This window comes from Spermophilus citellus, assembly GCF_964194105.1.
Source record: "Spermophilus citellus genome assembly, chromosome: 2".
NCBI classification, from domain to species: Eukaryota; Metazoa; Chordata; class Mammalia; order Rodentia; family Sciuridae; genus Spermophilus; species Spermophilus citellus.
In genome coordinates, this window is record NC_138183.1 from 178917647 (window position 1) to 178933292 (window position 15646).

Below are 15646 nucleotides of genomic sequence, written 5' to 3' on the forward strand. Positions count from 1 at the left end.
ATATTCAGCAAACCAAAATCAATTTTATGTGTATTTTCCTTTCTTAGTGATAAAGCTGATTTCTTCTCTTAGATTTCCTATAGCTATTCAAAATTTTATGTCATTTAATCACATATACCCATGTTAAAACCAACATAAATTTCTAGTCAACTATTCCCCCCCACAAAGCTTCTCCTAACAATTCAAATTTAGCAGGATAAGGTGGCTTAAGCCTGAAATCCCAGAAGACTGGGATAAGCAGATGAAAAGTTCAAGGCCAGATTGAGCAAATTAGTGAGACTCTCTTTCAAAACAAAACTGGGGGCTGCATATCTGGCTAAGTGGTAGGGTGCTTGCCTAATATGTGCAGGGCCCCAAGTTAAAATGCCAGGACCAAATTTTTTTTCAATAATGAACATACTGAACAACTGCATAAATTTGTATGTGAAATTGAATAATGAAACTTAAATCTAAGTGTAGCTCTGTTTATTAAAATTTCCAATTTTTATATCACTTGTTTTATACATATATATATACCTCAGTACATATGAGCCTGGATTATATTTAAGTAGTTTTTTTAATCTTTCACTCTTTATACTGTAAATTTGACTATAGACACATACTCAAGAATTTGCAGCCAAATTATTTATTTCTAAAATAAGTAAAATATTTAATAAAAGAGAAATACCACCCATGTGATCCTAATAACAAATAATAGATTGTGAGAATACTGCCCATGGGCTTATGCTTACCTCAGAAGCTGTTGAGCCTGTCAATTAGTCCAGTGATGGGCCTTGCACTGAGTTCTGGATTCACAGGCTGGACTATATACAGCTGCATAGATTCAATCCTGCAAGAACGAAGATGCAGTTAACATATGTACAGTCAGAAAATCATGATTCTTCTTGATAAGACACTTAATAAGAATTATTGCAACACAGAGATGTGGAAATACAGAAATTATCACTTTGTGAAATTAATTCTCATTCGCAGTTCCTAAATATTCAAATATATTGTAAATGCTATTGGAATCCACTTTAATCCTTTCTGTTATTCCTCAAATTATGTAAACATACTTAGTTTTCTGTTCAATTTTGTATATTTAAGAGTGAAAATCTGGTGTCCTTTCAGTTTTCGGTGGACACAACATCTTTATTTTTTATTTTATGTGGTGCTAGGATCGAACCCAGCGCTCTGCGCTTGCCAGGCAAGCATGTTACCACTTGAGCCACATCCTCAGCCCATAATTCTTATTATTATGACCTTATATAATTTCTTATTGAGTTTTCATGTTTATTCTATATGTAAAATGTACATAATCCATTCATTTTGTTCAGGACTAATTGCCCTCTTAGGAAATGTCCTGAATCACATTGGATTTGCAGAAACTGACCTTTTGGTAGATAACTAATAAATTCAAAGTGCTGAGTATTTACCATTTTGTCCATTAACACTGAAAGTCAGTACCAGGTTATTATAAAAGAAAGTGCTAAACATATTCTACAATACATACAGGCTTTTAACTCACCATTTGTAAAAAGTAAGTAGAAAAAAATCATCTAAACTGTTCTGTAGGTTAAAGGATGTTCTGTTTCTTGACCTTTGAAGTTCTGCAAGCATAACCTTGCCAAGATTGTCGAGGTGCTGTCTCTTTCCATTCAACATCGGCCTTCCAGAATCCTCCTTTGCTTATTGACTTAACCAGGGCATCCTCTGTAAGGCTAAAGCTGCTGGCCTCAAGGGATTCTTAATTCCTATTCACCCAAAGGTAGAAAGTTCCTCTAATATATCTTAGCTTAATTATGTATTTGAATGCCACTAGTTTTTGTTAGTGAGAGTCCATTTCTATCATGTACCACACCATCTAACAGGCCAATATTTTCACAAATTGAAGTCTATTACCAACATTCACCATGATATTTATGATGTTGAGTATTTTTATTTTGTTTCTGTTTAACCAAGAAATTTAAAATTGTACTAAGGGATTGGGGATATAGCTCAGTTGGTAGAGTGCTTGCCTAGCATGTAAAAGGTACTTGGTTCAATTTCCATCTCCACAAAAAATAAATAAATAAATAAATAAAATAAAATTGTGCTAAGGACACAATTGTGTAAATTAGAGAATCATGTGGAATCTATTGGGAACACAGGTAATGAAATATACTTTATGGATCTTTAAAACCCTTAGTTTGTAGATGCAGCTTGAAAGAAACACTATTTCAAAGGTGTTGTTTGACAGATCATACTCATGTATAAATTAAAAGCTCTGACAAGAAAGCGGGAGAAACGATGCTTTCCTCTAATAATAATAAATGGATCACCCTTAATCACTTTTAGGACAATTTACTGCAGTTTTTTAACTTTTTAAAGGGAAATTTGTTACCTGCTTCTCTTTTTTTATACCTTGTGGTTGTGAGAATTTAAAAAAATATGAAGTGGCACTGTATCAGTAGAATTTAACAAAGAAAAATGAAAGCATGCAGTGCATTTAAAGCAGAGGCAGTTTAATGGTAAGTATTGGTTACACTGGTGAAGGAAGAGCTGAAAGAAAAACACAAGCCAGAAAGTAGCATCACTAGGGATCTGCTACCATCCTAGATGGGAGGGAGAGTGTGACATTACCTACCCTCTGGGCCAGGGTGGTGCATACAGGCAGGGAGGAGATGGTGCCCTGCACAGGAAAAGGAGAAGCCCAGTGATTTCTCCTTTTTTTTTTTCAGTGAATATCCTTCCAGTCCTTGTTGGAAATCAGCTTATGTAGAAAACTGGGAAACTCAGCCCTCAGTGTCAGACTACAATTGACACAGGGCAGAGTAGAGGGGAGACAAAGAAAGCTTCTGGGGTCTTACAAGTCCCTGCCTCATGCAGTCAGTCCTCATTAACACTGGGCTCCTATTCTCCCTTCCTAGGTAGTTTCCATGCAAACACATGGATTAAAGAAAAACAATAATGGTGATATTTTAAATTGACTAATATTAAGAATGCATCAAAAAATAAATGCTGGAAGAAAGTATACAATATTTAATGCATCAACTATAAAATATAAAAGGCCTAACTGGATCCTTTCTTTCAGGCATAGTGCTTGGCATGATTGCCCACTGGAAGTGACTGCCAAAAGAACATAGAATAGATTTTGAAACCTGTGTTCTGTGTCAAAACACAACTGTCACTTCAGTGACTTCCCTTCAGTTGTCTTTTACATGTGTGGGGATTTTTGAACTCAAATCTTCCTTTCTAGCTTTCTTAGATCTTTCTTTGTCATTCCCTAGATGTTGAGAATTCACTTCCCACCTTTCACTTCATTTTCCTGCACTTTAAGATGAGGTGGTCAGGAAAGGGTCCTCTGTCCCATGCAGTCAGCCTTCCAGTCCTCAAGTGGGTGACCATGCAGGTGCTTTTCTCCCAGACCATAGAAAGCCCTTGGTTTGCCTGGGTCAGATCCCACAATGTGTGTCCCAGAGAGGACTAAGAATTTCTTCAGAGAAACCAAGAAGTGTTTGCTAGCCACTGGGAGAGGCTCCAACACATTTGGGTTTCCTTTTGCTTATTCCATTACCAGGAGCCCCCTTTCTTCTGTGCTAGAATGTCAGAGTTGATCTCTAAGGCAGCTCTGACCTAGGCAGGAGGAAAGGGGAGGAGGAACCAGGAGGTCTCACTACTGGCCAGAAGCCAGACCAAAGGGGACTCTGAACTAACAGTATATGCATACTCATTTGCTGAATCCCAGATTTTAATTTTTAAAATTATATCCTTCCAAATTTCTAAAAAGAGATTATTGTAAGGGTAGAAGTGAGAAACAAATATCAAGCTTATTTAATGAATTCATGTGGATTGGGACAAACTCATATGTATATATTTTCTAAAATAATGCAATAAAGTTGAATTGAATCTGGAGTCAGAAAGAACTGAATTCAGGTCTTGATCCTATCCCCCTACTGGTGGCCTTGGATTCTGGACTGTACAGTAACCCCTGTCTCACAGCAGAGTTATGAGGTGTGATGTGACTGTGGATCCTGAAAGCCTTGCACACATTGTTTGGCCAGCCCGCTGCTGCAGGTGCTTAATAACTGCTAAACCTGAAACATCTAAGAAAAAAAAAAGAAGGAGGAAGTATGAAAAAAGGAGAAGCAGGGCAGGGAATGAGTAGGGAGATGGGGAGGAGGGAAAATGTCTGGATGAGTTATTAAAGAAAAGCAAATCTATGTCATACAAACTAAAGCAAAATTTTACTAAGTATTTCAGAAAATGCTAATATATCTATCTACCTATATATCAAAAAATCCAAAATCCGTCTCTTAAAAAAGATTAATTAAATTGTCAAATTTATAGGACTCATATAAAAAAGGGATGGGAAATTCTAATTAAGAATTTAGGACCAAGAATTAAAAAATCAAATGCACATGCGCTCAGAAATTAATGTAAGTAAGAGGATTTTTTTGAAAAATTGTATGCTGACACAATTCACAATTTAGATGAAATGAACAAATTTCTTAAAAAAAGACAAAAGCTGACAAAAAAAACAGATGATATTAGTGTTGATTTTTATTAAAGAAAATTGAACCATTATTTTAAACCAACAAAATCCTCATAAAAATTCATGATATATATCAGTGAATCCATCTAAACATTTAGACAGAAATACAAACTTAGACAATGTCTTCCAGAGAATGGAAAAGGGAAGTAATAATTCCCAATTTATAAATTTTATATCTTAGTCTGACAAAGGCTTTACAAGAAATAAAAACTATGATACAGACTCTCATGTAACATAGATGCAGCATTTCTAAACAAGTTACTAGCTCATCAAATTTAGTTACAGATTAAGGCCAAAGATGCCATGTTCAAATGGAATTTTTTCTAAAAAGGGTAACTTAACATTGGAGAGTAGAATGAATATAAATAACCACAAATCAGGAAAAAACAACTGATATGATTCATTGTTGGTTCATAATTTTTAAAAAAAGTTTCAATCAATGAATCAAAAAGAATAGTGAGATTTAATAATCTAACAAAGAATGTCTATAAAATCTTACAGTCAAGTATCATATTTAATGGAGAATTTGAAAGCTTGTATATGGAGTGTGGGTGACAGGAGGGTATTGTTATCACCAACCAGGTTCACCACTGCTCTGGGTGTCTCTGTCATAACAACTAGACAAGAAAAGAGTCATAAAAAATAAATCATGCATGGACCAGCAAGAATTAAATCTACCATAATTTATAATGTATTATATTACACATAGCTACCATAATTTGTAAAATTATGGTATTTGTGTCATTTTATTATATCACATGCTTGTGTGGTTATAAAACTTCCCCAAATCCATAAACTATTAATTAAGGAAACCAAAAGCTTATGACTGCACATTTGTGTTGTTTCCATTAAGCATATTAATAATAGCAGGTTGATTATTGACCTTAGTGTCTAGTTTTCCCAAAATCTTTAAGTCAAAAGTTTCATTCAGTAGTTGAAATGCAGATGACCATGTGAGTCTGAGTGGGGCTATTTTTCCTAAACAAGTGTTCCCAGATATTTTTTGTTATCTGGGTAACACTGTTGACAATTTAAATCTTCTTGCTTTCTGGTTAAAAAAAAATGCCAACTGTATCTCACCAACTACAATGAGTTGAACCTGAGATTCATCACTCGTCATCAGCAACACACTTATATTGCTCCACTGAAGATTTTAATATGAAACCAATTGATGAGAGTCTGACAGCAGCTAGACACATGTGAAATCCACATTGCAGGTCAGATGTATGTGTTTATTCTCATGTCCTGGCTTCTCATAACATCCCCTGCCTTTCCCAGTCCCTGCTGCAGGAGTTGAATAAACCCAAATTAGATTGAAGGTTGCCACCAGAAGGCAGAGGATCAGTGGAATGTAAATATTAATGCACTGGGCATTTTCTGGGGAAGTGATGAAATTTTTTTCTAGAATTAGATAGTTACAATGGTTGTACAATTCTGGATATGCTAAAAATCATGAGCAAAACACATTAGAAGAATGCTCTCTATGAATGTATATGAATTTATCTCACTAACATTATTTTTAAAGCTATTCCTGATATTCTAGTAAATGCTTCACAATAAACAAGTTTATGAAAATGAATTTCAGTAAGCAAATTAATACATTCAATGTGGTAGATTATTTTTGTAGCCATGGAATAACAGTTTCTTAATGTTACACGTGCCCACAGATCTCATACATACTCTTGTTGTCTGACTTGAGTGGGTCTCAGGACTTCAGTTTCCTGACATGGGAGCTCACCAATTAGAACTTATGACACTTGACTTCATAGGGAACCAAGGCAAAGGACAGGCTCAGAGGGGAGGTAAAGAAGGAAGGAAGAGAATTAACCATCATACAAGCTCACAGTTCCATTGTCATAATCTAGAAATACCCTAACCCTACCCAGAGGCCTTTGCATATATTGAATTAGGGGTGGGGGTTGGTAGAGAGACTGTAATGCCTGTTCCTCTTCAAAGAAAATATGAGAAATGCCCATCAAAATCAATACTTTAATCAATATTGATTGTTCTGGAATATTTAAAATCGCCCAGAATTCAGTTGGAAGAGCTCAGCACCTCTACCTGAGGTCAAGACCTGGGTCCTCCTTGTAGCATAACTCTCTATTCTCTGGGTATCTCCAGGTACACTATGCTGGTCATCCCCAAATGTCACACCTCTGACATCCTTAATACAGCTTTGTAGTGTCAGCCACTTCCTATTTCACAGTACTATTAACTGCAGAAAGACAAAACTCCAATTAGCAAATGGTACTGTGTAACCTTGTTGTGAGAGGCAGAGGATCTATGTTCAATTATTACTTTGTCTCTCATCCTCACTAACAAGAGCAGAGTTCAGCCTCACTCAGGTGTGAAGCAGGTTTATTATGACCTCTGCAGCACTCACAGCTCCTTCCCATCATGGAAAGAGAGAAAAAAAGATAGAAAGAGAGAGAGGGAGAGAGGAAGGAAGGAAGGAAGGAAGGAAGGAAGGAAGGAAGGAAGGAAGGAAGGAAGGAAGGAAGGAAGGAAAGTAGGTCAATTCATATGGCTGTGTGGAGCAGCAATTTATTTTTGTTTACCTCTAGATAATTTGTTTCATAAAATATGAAATCCTTACTTTTGAAGAAAACTGTAATTCCGTTTTTTCTTTAATATTGATAAAAATATTCATCACTTTGCTATGATGCAGGTATTCATTATGATATCAGCTATGACTGTTACATTTCGAAACATCAAAAATTACATGACACACAATATATGCAGATTTCAGCAGTTTCTGAAAAGAATGTTCTTGCTTTGCCTTATCTGCTGAGACCCTGGTTCTAACCTTACCTGGGTTTCAGTCTTCTGCTGTGTATAGACCTGTTTTCTAGTATGGGATTAACACAATTTTGACATGTTCACAGTTCACTTAACTTTCATCTATTTAGAAATCTATCTGGTAGGATTGGAATTATTCCACTTGTGACAATTTTATCTTTTTTTGTTTGTTTGTTTTTGCCTAACAATCATTTTTGTCAAAACTTTCTGATTTACGAATAATATATTTTTTGTAGAATTCATGATAAATGAAACTAGAATATAGGACAAATTAAAAATCACTATTCCATATTCAAAATTCCAAAATTAAACTAAATAAACACAAACGTTTGATTGGTACTCTGAGAAGTAAGCATTGTATCATTTCATAATCACATAAGCTAAAAATTCTGGTTTTTGTTTTTTGTTTTTTGTTTTTGTTTTTTTTTTACTGTGGCTGTGTTCAGATATAACTAAAGTGTGGTCTGAATTTTGCATCTGCAATCTGTAAGTTAAAAGGTCAATCTTGGTCATTGTAATGTGATTATGCAAGGAAGGATGGTACAAACATTCTAGAAAATCATATACAAATTTTATGTCAAAAATTTTAAAATTGAAAATGGGTATTCCTCATTTCAGAAGCCACTGAAGAAAGAAATTGAGTCCTGACTGCCAGACAACTGTTTCTTACCTCTGAAGCTATTCAGCATGTCCAGGATTCCAGTGGTGTTCCCTGATGTGAGCTTTTGGTTCTTTTGCTGAGCCATTCTCATCTGCAACAACTTAGTCCTGTAAAAATGACAAAATTTTTCCATTTGGGGTTAATTTAATCTCTTTGCTCATGTGTTTTCAACCCATTGTGCATTCAGTAGCATATTATTAATCTCCAGGTGTTGGAGTAAATTTTATTTCTTATTTTAGCATTGATTTATAATTTCATTACATTATGATCTAATAGAAGGCAAGGTAGTATCTCCACTTTTTTATATTTGCTAAGAGTTGCTTTGTAGCATAATATATGGTCTATTTTAGAGAAGGTCCCATGTTCTACTGAGAAGCAAGTGTTCTCACTTGTTGAACGATGAAATATTCTACATATGTCAGTTAAGTCTAAGTTATTGATTATTATATTATTGAGTTCTATAGTTTCTTTGTTCAGCTTTTATCTGGAAGATCTATCTAGTGATGAAAGAGGTATGTTAAAGTCACCCCAAATTATTGTTGTGGTCTATTTGACTCTTGAACTTGAGAAGATTTTATTTGATGAACATAGATGCTCCATTGTTTGTGGCACATATATTTATAATTGTCAAGTTTGTTAGTGTATGGTTCCTTTGAAAAGTATGTAGTGTTCTTCTTTATTCCTTTTGATTAACTTTAGCTTGAAGTATACTTTATTTGATATGACAGTGGAAACCCCTGCTTGCTGCTGCAGTTCATGTGAGTGATATGTTTTTTCCCAACCCTTCACCTTCAGTCTGTGGATGTCTTTTCCTGTGAGATAGCATATTGTTGAGTCTTTTTTATATGCAATCTGCTACCCTATGTCTTTTTAATTTTTAAAATTTTTTTATATTTATTTATTTTTTATTGGTTGCTCAAAACATTACAATGATCTTGACATATAGTCTACGTCTTTTTATTGGTGAGTTTAGGCCATTAACATTCTGTTATTATTGAGACATGATTTGTATTTCTAGCTATTTTTATTTATTTTTGGTATTTAACAGACTTGGTTTCTTTTCTGACTAGATTTTCCTTTAGTGTGATACCACCCTCTGCTGATTTTCATCATTGTTTTTCATTTGCTCTTCGTGGAATATTTTGTTCAGGATGTTCTCTATTGTATTCTTTCTAATTGTAAATTCTTTTAACTGTTGCTTATCATGGAAGGGTTTTATTTCATCATCAAATCTAAAGCTTAGTTTTGCTGGTGTGGGAAGTCTGGGCTAGGCCTGGGCTCCCATGGTAGATGGGGTATTGAATTATTTGAAGCAATTGAAAACTAACCTCAAATCACATTGTGGTGGTTTTACAACACTTTATTAAAATAAAATTTAATAAACAAATTTATAAGTTCAATGTGGTTATCATAATTTATGACCATAAAATGTTTATACTTCCTTAAGTTAAAACAAGCCCACAGATATCATGTGTAGAATGGTAATATGACATGAGGTAGTCCCAAGACCACAGTTTCTTCAGACATGGACATTCACCAATTAATTCTTATTTTCTTTTAAAATTTTCATTTTTTTTTCTTTTTTCAGTATTATGGAATGAACCCAGAGACTCATACATACTAGACAAGGGCTCTACTACAGGGCTACACACCCTCCTCCCCGCTTTTAACTCTCTTTAAATGACCAGTCTGCCCTCAAAACTTGTGTCCCTCCTGTCTCAACTTCCTGTGTAGCTAGTATTATAGACATGTGACACCATGCCCAGGAAAACCTAAATTTTATGGAGAATCAAGGAAAAGAAAAGGATTCAGAGGTGAGGTCAAGAAGGGAAGAGAGAAACTGTATATGAGGGAACATCGGTAAATATCATAGAAACTCAACATTTCATTGTCATAATCTAGAAATACCCCAACCCGACCCTCAGGTCTTTATACATACTGAATTAAGGGTGGGGAGTTGGTAAAGATCCTACAGTGGTTGTTCTTCTTTAAGGAAAATAGGAGAAATGCTTTCTCAGAATCAAAAGTGTCACTTTTCATAAAATCTTTACAGACGCCGAGAATCCAGTTGGAGGTGTTCCCCACATCCACCTCCCAGTAGTGTCTACCAGAGGTAAATCCCTCAGCACTCCATATAACGTAACTCTCAACTGTCTGGGGATCTTTAGTTCCACCATCATCTCCAAATATCTTATTTCTATCTTCATGAGAAAGGCTCATATAGCAATTGGCCCATCCTTGAATAGTTCCATTGTTCACTGCACAAAAACAAAACAAAACAAAACAAAAATCATATCAGTAAAGAGCATTTGCATGTCTTGGACAAAAACTGTCTACCTAATCAATCGCTTTATTTGCCCCTCTTCTAAGGAACAGTAGGGAGCAGAGAGAGTTCAAACCCATGTATGGAGAAAGTTTCCTATGCCCTCTTTAGCACCCAGCAATCTTTAAATTATAATGCTAAATAAAAGAAAACAGAAAGTACTCCTTGTTGAGTGAAGGGGTAATGTAATATCAGCTTTTGGATGGTTTGTTTCAGGTCACACACACAAAAAGTCTTTTTTCTTTTCTTTTCTTTTTTTTTTTTTAGTAGAAATCTCTTCTTGAATTGTTTTTGTTACCATTAATAAATAGACACTACTTTGCTATGATTGTGCCTGTTTCATTATCAAACACTAAATAATTTGACAGAAAGCAACATCTGCACACTTGTCAGAAAAGTACCTTGGACTTACATGATCTGTTGAGACCATGAATCCAATCTAACTTGGGTTTCAGCCTTCTGATATCTCGACCTCCTCTCCAGTGATGCACAAACATGGCTGGGTCATGTTTACAGATCACTTACCTTTCAGTTCTTTTGAAATCCATCTGATGGTATTAAATTGTTCTATTTATGGGAAATTTAGTCTTTTTTGTTCAATAAAACATGTATTTTATAAATAGTAATTATTATTTGCCCATTGAATATCATAAATGTACTTGGAATATAGAATAGATTAAAAGCAACCAATATCACATTTAAATCTTCAAAATTAGAATAAACTGAAAAAACACAAAATACTGATGGCTGCTCTGAGAGGTAAACATTGTATTGCTTAATAACTCTCCAAACACCAATAATGTTCCTTTTCTTGTACTGTCTGTATTAGAACTAGAATATGTGTCTGAGCTATAAGTTAACAAGTGTGGTCTTGGTCATTGTATTATGACTATACAAGAAAAAAAGATATAAACTTTTCACATCAGAATATTAAAAATGGGAAGCCCTTTATTTGAGGAACCTAGTAAAAAATTTGAACCTGAGTGCCAAAGGCTCACACTTACCTCGGAACTTGTTCAGCATATCCAAGATTCCAGTGATGTGTAATGAAGAGAGCTCTGGGTTCACTGGCTTGGGCTTCTCCATATCCAGAAACTCGATTCTGGAAAGAATGATACCAGTTACACTTTCAAAACAAAGGTCAAACAAAAAATCATTACAAAGATACCACTTTTAATCCAAGATGTTGTTAAAATTAGCCATGTTGGTGAATTAGGTGTACATTTTATTCAACTCTCTTGGGATTGTATGATACTTTTTTCTAAATTTAATATACTAAAATTCAGTCTCCTTATTCATCTCAAACATTATCCAACTTAAAAAACACTGAATTTCATTCCTGAATCAACCTTGGAAAATGCAAAGATCTTGGATATCTTGGAGAAGGCAGACTATTCAACTTTTGGGTCTTTGGTCCACAGAGGTCAACAATGATATAGTCATTGGTTTCTAAAGGGGAAGGTTCCTTGAACCAGTGACTTTGATCATCTCTGCCCATGGAAGGTATCTAGTACAGCCTGGTAGCACTGATCTTGAGGGTTCTCAGGCAGCCCTTCCCCTCTGAACATGTGCTGTGTGCCATGATGAAATGGGATCTGGTCATTGTTACTGATGGTAATAAAGCCACCACCCTTTCCCATCCTAGAGAGTATTACTCTTTCCTATCTTGTTTACCTCTACCTCACTAAAATTGAATCCTTTTCTTGGATAAGTTATGAAAATCTCCTTAGTAAAGTTTATATGGACTGGGCTGGAGAGGATAGAAGGAATGGGTGAAACAAAGCCCAGAACACCATATCATTCTTAGGTATGGTTGAATTCAGCCACATAAGGACATTTTTGAAACCAAGGTACATATTACCTCAGAGCCTCTTTACAAAAATAATATCCACAGACAAAGATGTTGATATCTGAAAACATAAAATTTCTCTTCTTCAAGAAAAAAAAAACTTTCTCATAAACCAGAGATTATTATGTAACACTCACCTTTCAAATATGTCCCCTAAGTCCTAAAAGGAAAAAAAGAAAGAGATAGTATTAATAATGTGTCCTTCTGTATCCTCTCTGGTATTGTGGTCCTTTGGTGTGTGTGTGTGTGTGTGTGTGTGTGTGTGTAATTTTATTTTTCTCATTTTCCTCTGAAAAGTCACCTGAGTTTATGTTAATACCAAAGCCCACATTAAACATGGAAGACAGACTTGGTGAAGGATGGAGCTTAGAAAGGGTCTGTGCAGTGATACAACAGGACCTAGGTTCCTGTGTCACTCATCTCCCAGTCTTAGTCCCAGGAGACATCTGACCCCCTCTGACAGTTACAGTTAACAGTGAGCTATTTGAAAAATAGTGCACTGAAATTGATCAACAACTTCTGCACATCTTGCCTACTAGAGGGGAAAAGCCTCATCTGCTTTTGTGCAGAACAGAGGGTGATGATGGAGTTGGGAAACATAAACTGAATATTTCCTCAACAAAATTAACTTTCCTCTGATTACTGAGTTTTTGGATAATTTCTCTGTGTGTATAGTCATCTTGATGACACAAGATTTTGTCTCATTTACCTTCTACAAGACTTACAATCTCTCAAGATTACCAGAATATATGGAAACAAGTGATTGGACAATGATGGGTGTAAAGGAGCTCCTACCACTCAGCTGAGCACAGTGGGCTCTGCAGGCAACATTGCCCAGACAAGAATTCCTCTCTCTAAGGATGAACCCTCCCTGGTCACCTGGAGCAACTCCATGTCAGGCTTATGGCACATGTCAGTCAGCTCCCTGTACATTTCCTTCAGCCTTTCCCTGTGTTGGGCCATTCTGATTTCACTGTCTCTGAGTTGTTGAAAAATCTCCTGTGCTTCTCTTTCTAGTGTCTCCAGTTGAAATCGCTTCTCCTCCACGTGAAACTTATGCATCATGTGATATTGAACTTGGATCATGTTCTTCCTTAAGACTACATAGTCCTGTAGAGATATTCATTTGAAAAGATTACATTCAAAAACATTTTTAAAGCTTCAAATATTATTGTCTTAGCATCGAGCAAATATTTCAAATACTTTTTGTCTCATGCTCACAGGGTGCCTTAATTATTTACTAATCCTGTCTACCAATTTTTCTCTGTTTCTTGCCTCTCTCCTGTTTAAGAAAAATGTCTGAGGGGTCCCAGGCTATCTCCCTTTTCTGAGTTCTTAATGCATTGTTTCCTCTTTTATCTGAATCTTCCTCCTTTTCTTTTGTTCCTTTGTCTGATTCTTCTAAATATTTTTCAATATTTATATACACACTGTATGAAACGTTAAATAAAAAGAACCTCCACATTGCCCATAGTTAAAAATCTATATCTCTCCTCTCCTTCCAAGTAACTAGTGCAATACTGTCTTATCTTCAGTGTCTGGGAAGATTTCTCCAAACCTCCAACGTTGGACAAAGAATACCAGTCATGCCTCATTCACCCCCATATACTTGTATTCTTCACATTACCTGGTGTTGGCCAGTGTATTCATACTATTACCAGAAGTCACTGCTTTTTTTTTTTTGAGATGAAAACACTATCCTTCAATATCAACTCAAATTTATCTGACAGCAACATTTTAATGAGCATAATGAATTAGCAACATTTTAATTAGAATAATGAAAACATTTTCAAACTTACCACAAAAGACTGACATTTGTTAATTTCTTCATTTAGATTATCTTGCATATCCTGAGTCATTTGCCATAAAGGATCCATTTTCTTTAGCAGTTTTTCCTGCAACATAACCATAGGCTTGAGTAATAGGGAAGATAGTTTTGTAGGTTTCATATTTTGTGTAGTGGAATAAAATAGTGCTTGGTAATACAGTAATATTTAGTTTAAAAGAGTCAGATTTTTACAAATTAGTCTAAATTGATTTTACTATTTTAGATATTTGAAGCAAAAGAAAAAAAGATTTTGAAAGGAATCCATAGATAATAGATAATACAATCAATTTTCTGATAAAGTAGTTTTTACATAACCTCACTATGTAAGGGTCCATCCTTCAGTAAAAGAAGCCCATGTTCCTAGTACTAGCCATCTGCTGTACTGCTGCCCCAATTCCACATATTTGGACATATATTTACTTCTTTATTTATTTTTCAGTACTGGAGATTGAAGCCAATGTTTCCCACAAATTAGGCAAGAATTTTCCTGTGAGCTATGTCTCAAACCCTTAAACAAATGAAAGAAGAACTGTGTCTTACTAGGTTGCCCAGTTTGGCCTCAAATTTGGGATCCTCCTGACTCAGTTTGCTGAATAGCTAGGATTATTGGCATAGCCACCATGCTCTGTCATTTAGACAATGTTTCTAGTGGAAATGTCCTTCATGAGCAGGAAATGAGCATTATGATTATAGTGTCGAATTGATCAACATTTAAACAGCATGTTTACCTCTTATGATTTACACTGAAACATCACCACCTCTACCATCTGCATTCTCAACTGCCTGATTATCATGGTTCTTAATTTCTCTCTTTGATCTGGACCCTACAGGTTCTAAGTTACTTCAGGCCCATCACTCACCCTGTACTCTTCTGCCGCCCATGCCACTGGGCTGAGGCTGTGAACTGCATGTTCGGGTGAGTCAGAGCAGGGTGAACAGAGCAGGCTCTTGTCCACCTCACAGAAGAGCCACTTTTTCTCCCCATGTGTCCTGCAGAGCTGCTCCCCAGACCTGGGGTCAGAGGGAGGTGTGGCCTGTCTGGCAAGAGAAGCCAGCTTCTTGAGCATGATGTTGGTCCTGAAGTCTGAATTCTCTACTATTTCTTTGCACTCAGGGCAGCACATTGGCGTTTTGGCTTCCTCCCAGCAGAGAAAGAGGCAGGGTCGGCAAGAGGTATGTCCACAGTCTATGCTGACAGGTTCTAAGAAGTAATTCATGCAAATGGAGCATGTGAGTTCACTCTGGAAGTCTTGCAAGACATGGGAATCCATGTTTCTGAAACCAAAAATATAGAGGATGGAGTAAAAGGAAAGTGGGAGAGGAGAGAGTGATATTCTTGTGTCTTGATGATGGTATAAAAACAATAAAAAGACTTTGGTCAGTCCTGATTGTTCACTTGAGGCATGCCTAATCTTTTATTAACTTTTTGTAAGACAAACCTGGATATGTAGGCTGAGTTTCCTCTATGACACAAATGACAAAATGAGATGAACATGATCTTTATTTTTAAAAAAGCAACTTTCTTATTCATTTGGACAAGTGTAATATTGGGACAAAGAAGTTTTAGGATGATTCTAGACTTACTTACATTAGCTGATTTTTCCAGATGCCCATCTAAGATCTCTCTCTCTCTCACTCTCTCTCTCTCTCTCTGTTTTTTTTTTTTTTTTTGT

General features: G+C 35.8%; 1 protein-coding gene across 1 annotated transcript; it reads right to left on the reverse strand.

Moving 5' to 3' along the window:
- Window positions 1–732: 732 nt before the first annotated feature.
- LOC308641696 (tripartite motif-containing protein 64-like) lies at window positions 733–15244 on the reverse strand (the record flags this gene model as incomplete). The annotated part of the gene is made up of 8 exons (XM_081280316.1): window positions 733–829; window positions 3959–4064; window positions 10025–10231; window positions 11301–11398; window positions 12283–12305; window positions 13025–13255; window positions 13945–14040; window positions 14834–15244. 8 exons carry the CDS (start codon window positions 15242–15244, stop codon window positions 733–735), a joined length of 1269 nt encoding a protein of 422 aa, XP_081136442.1.
- Window positions 15245–15646: the final 402 nt, after the last annotated feature.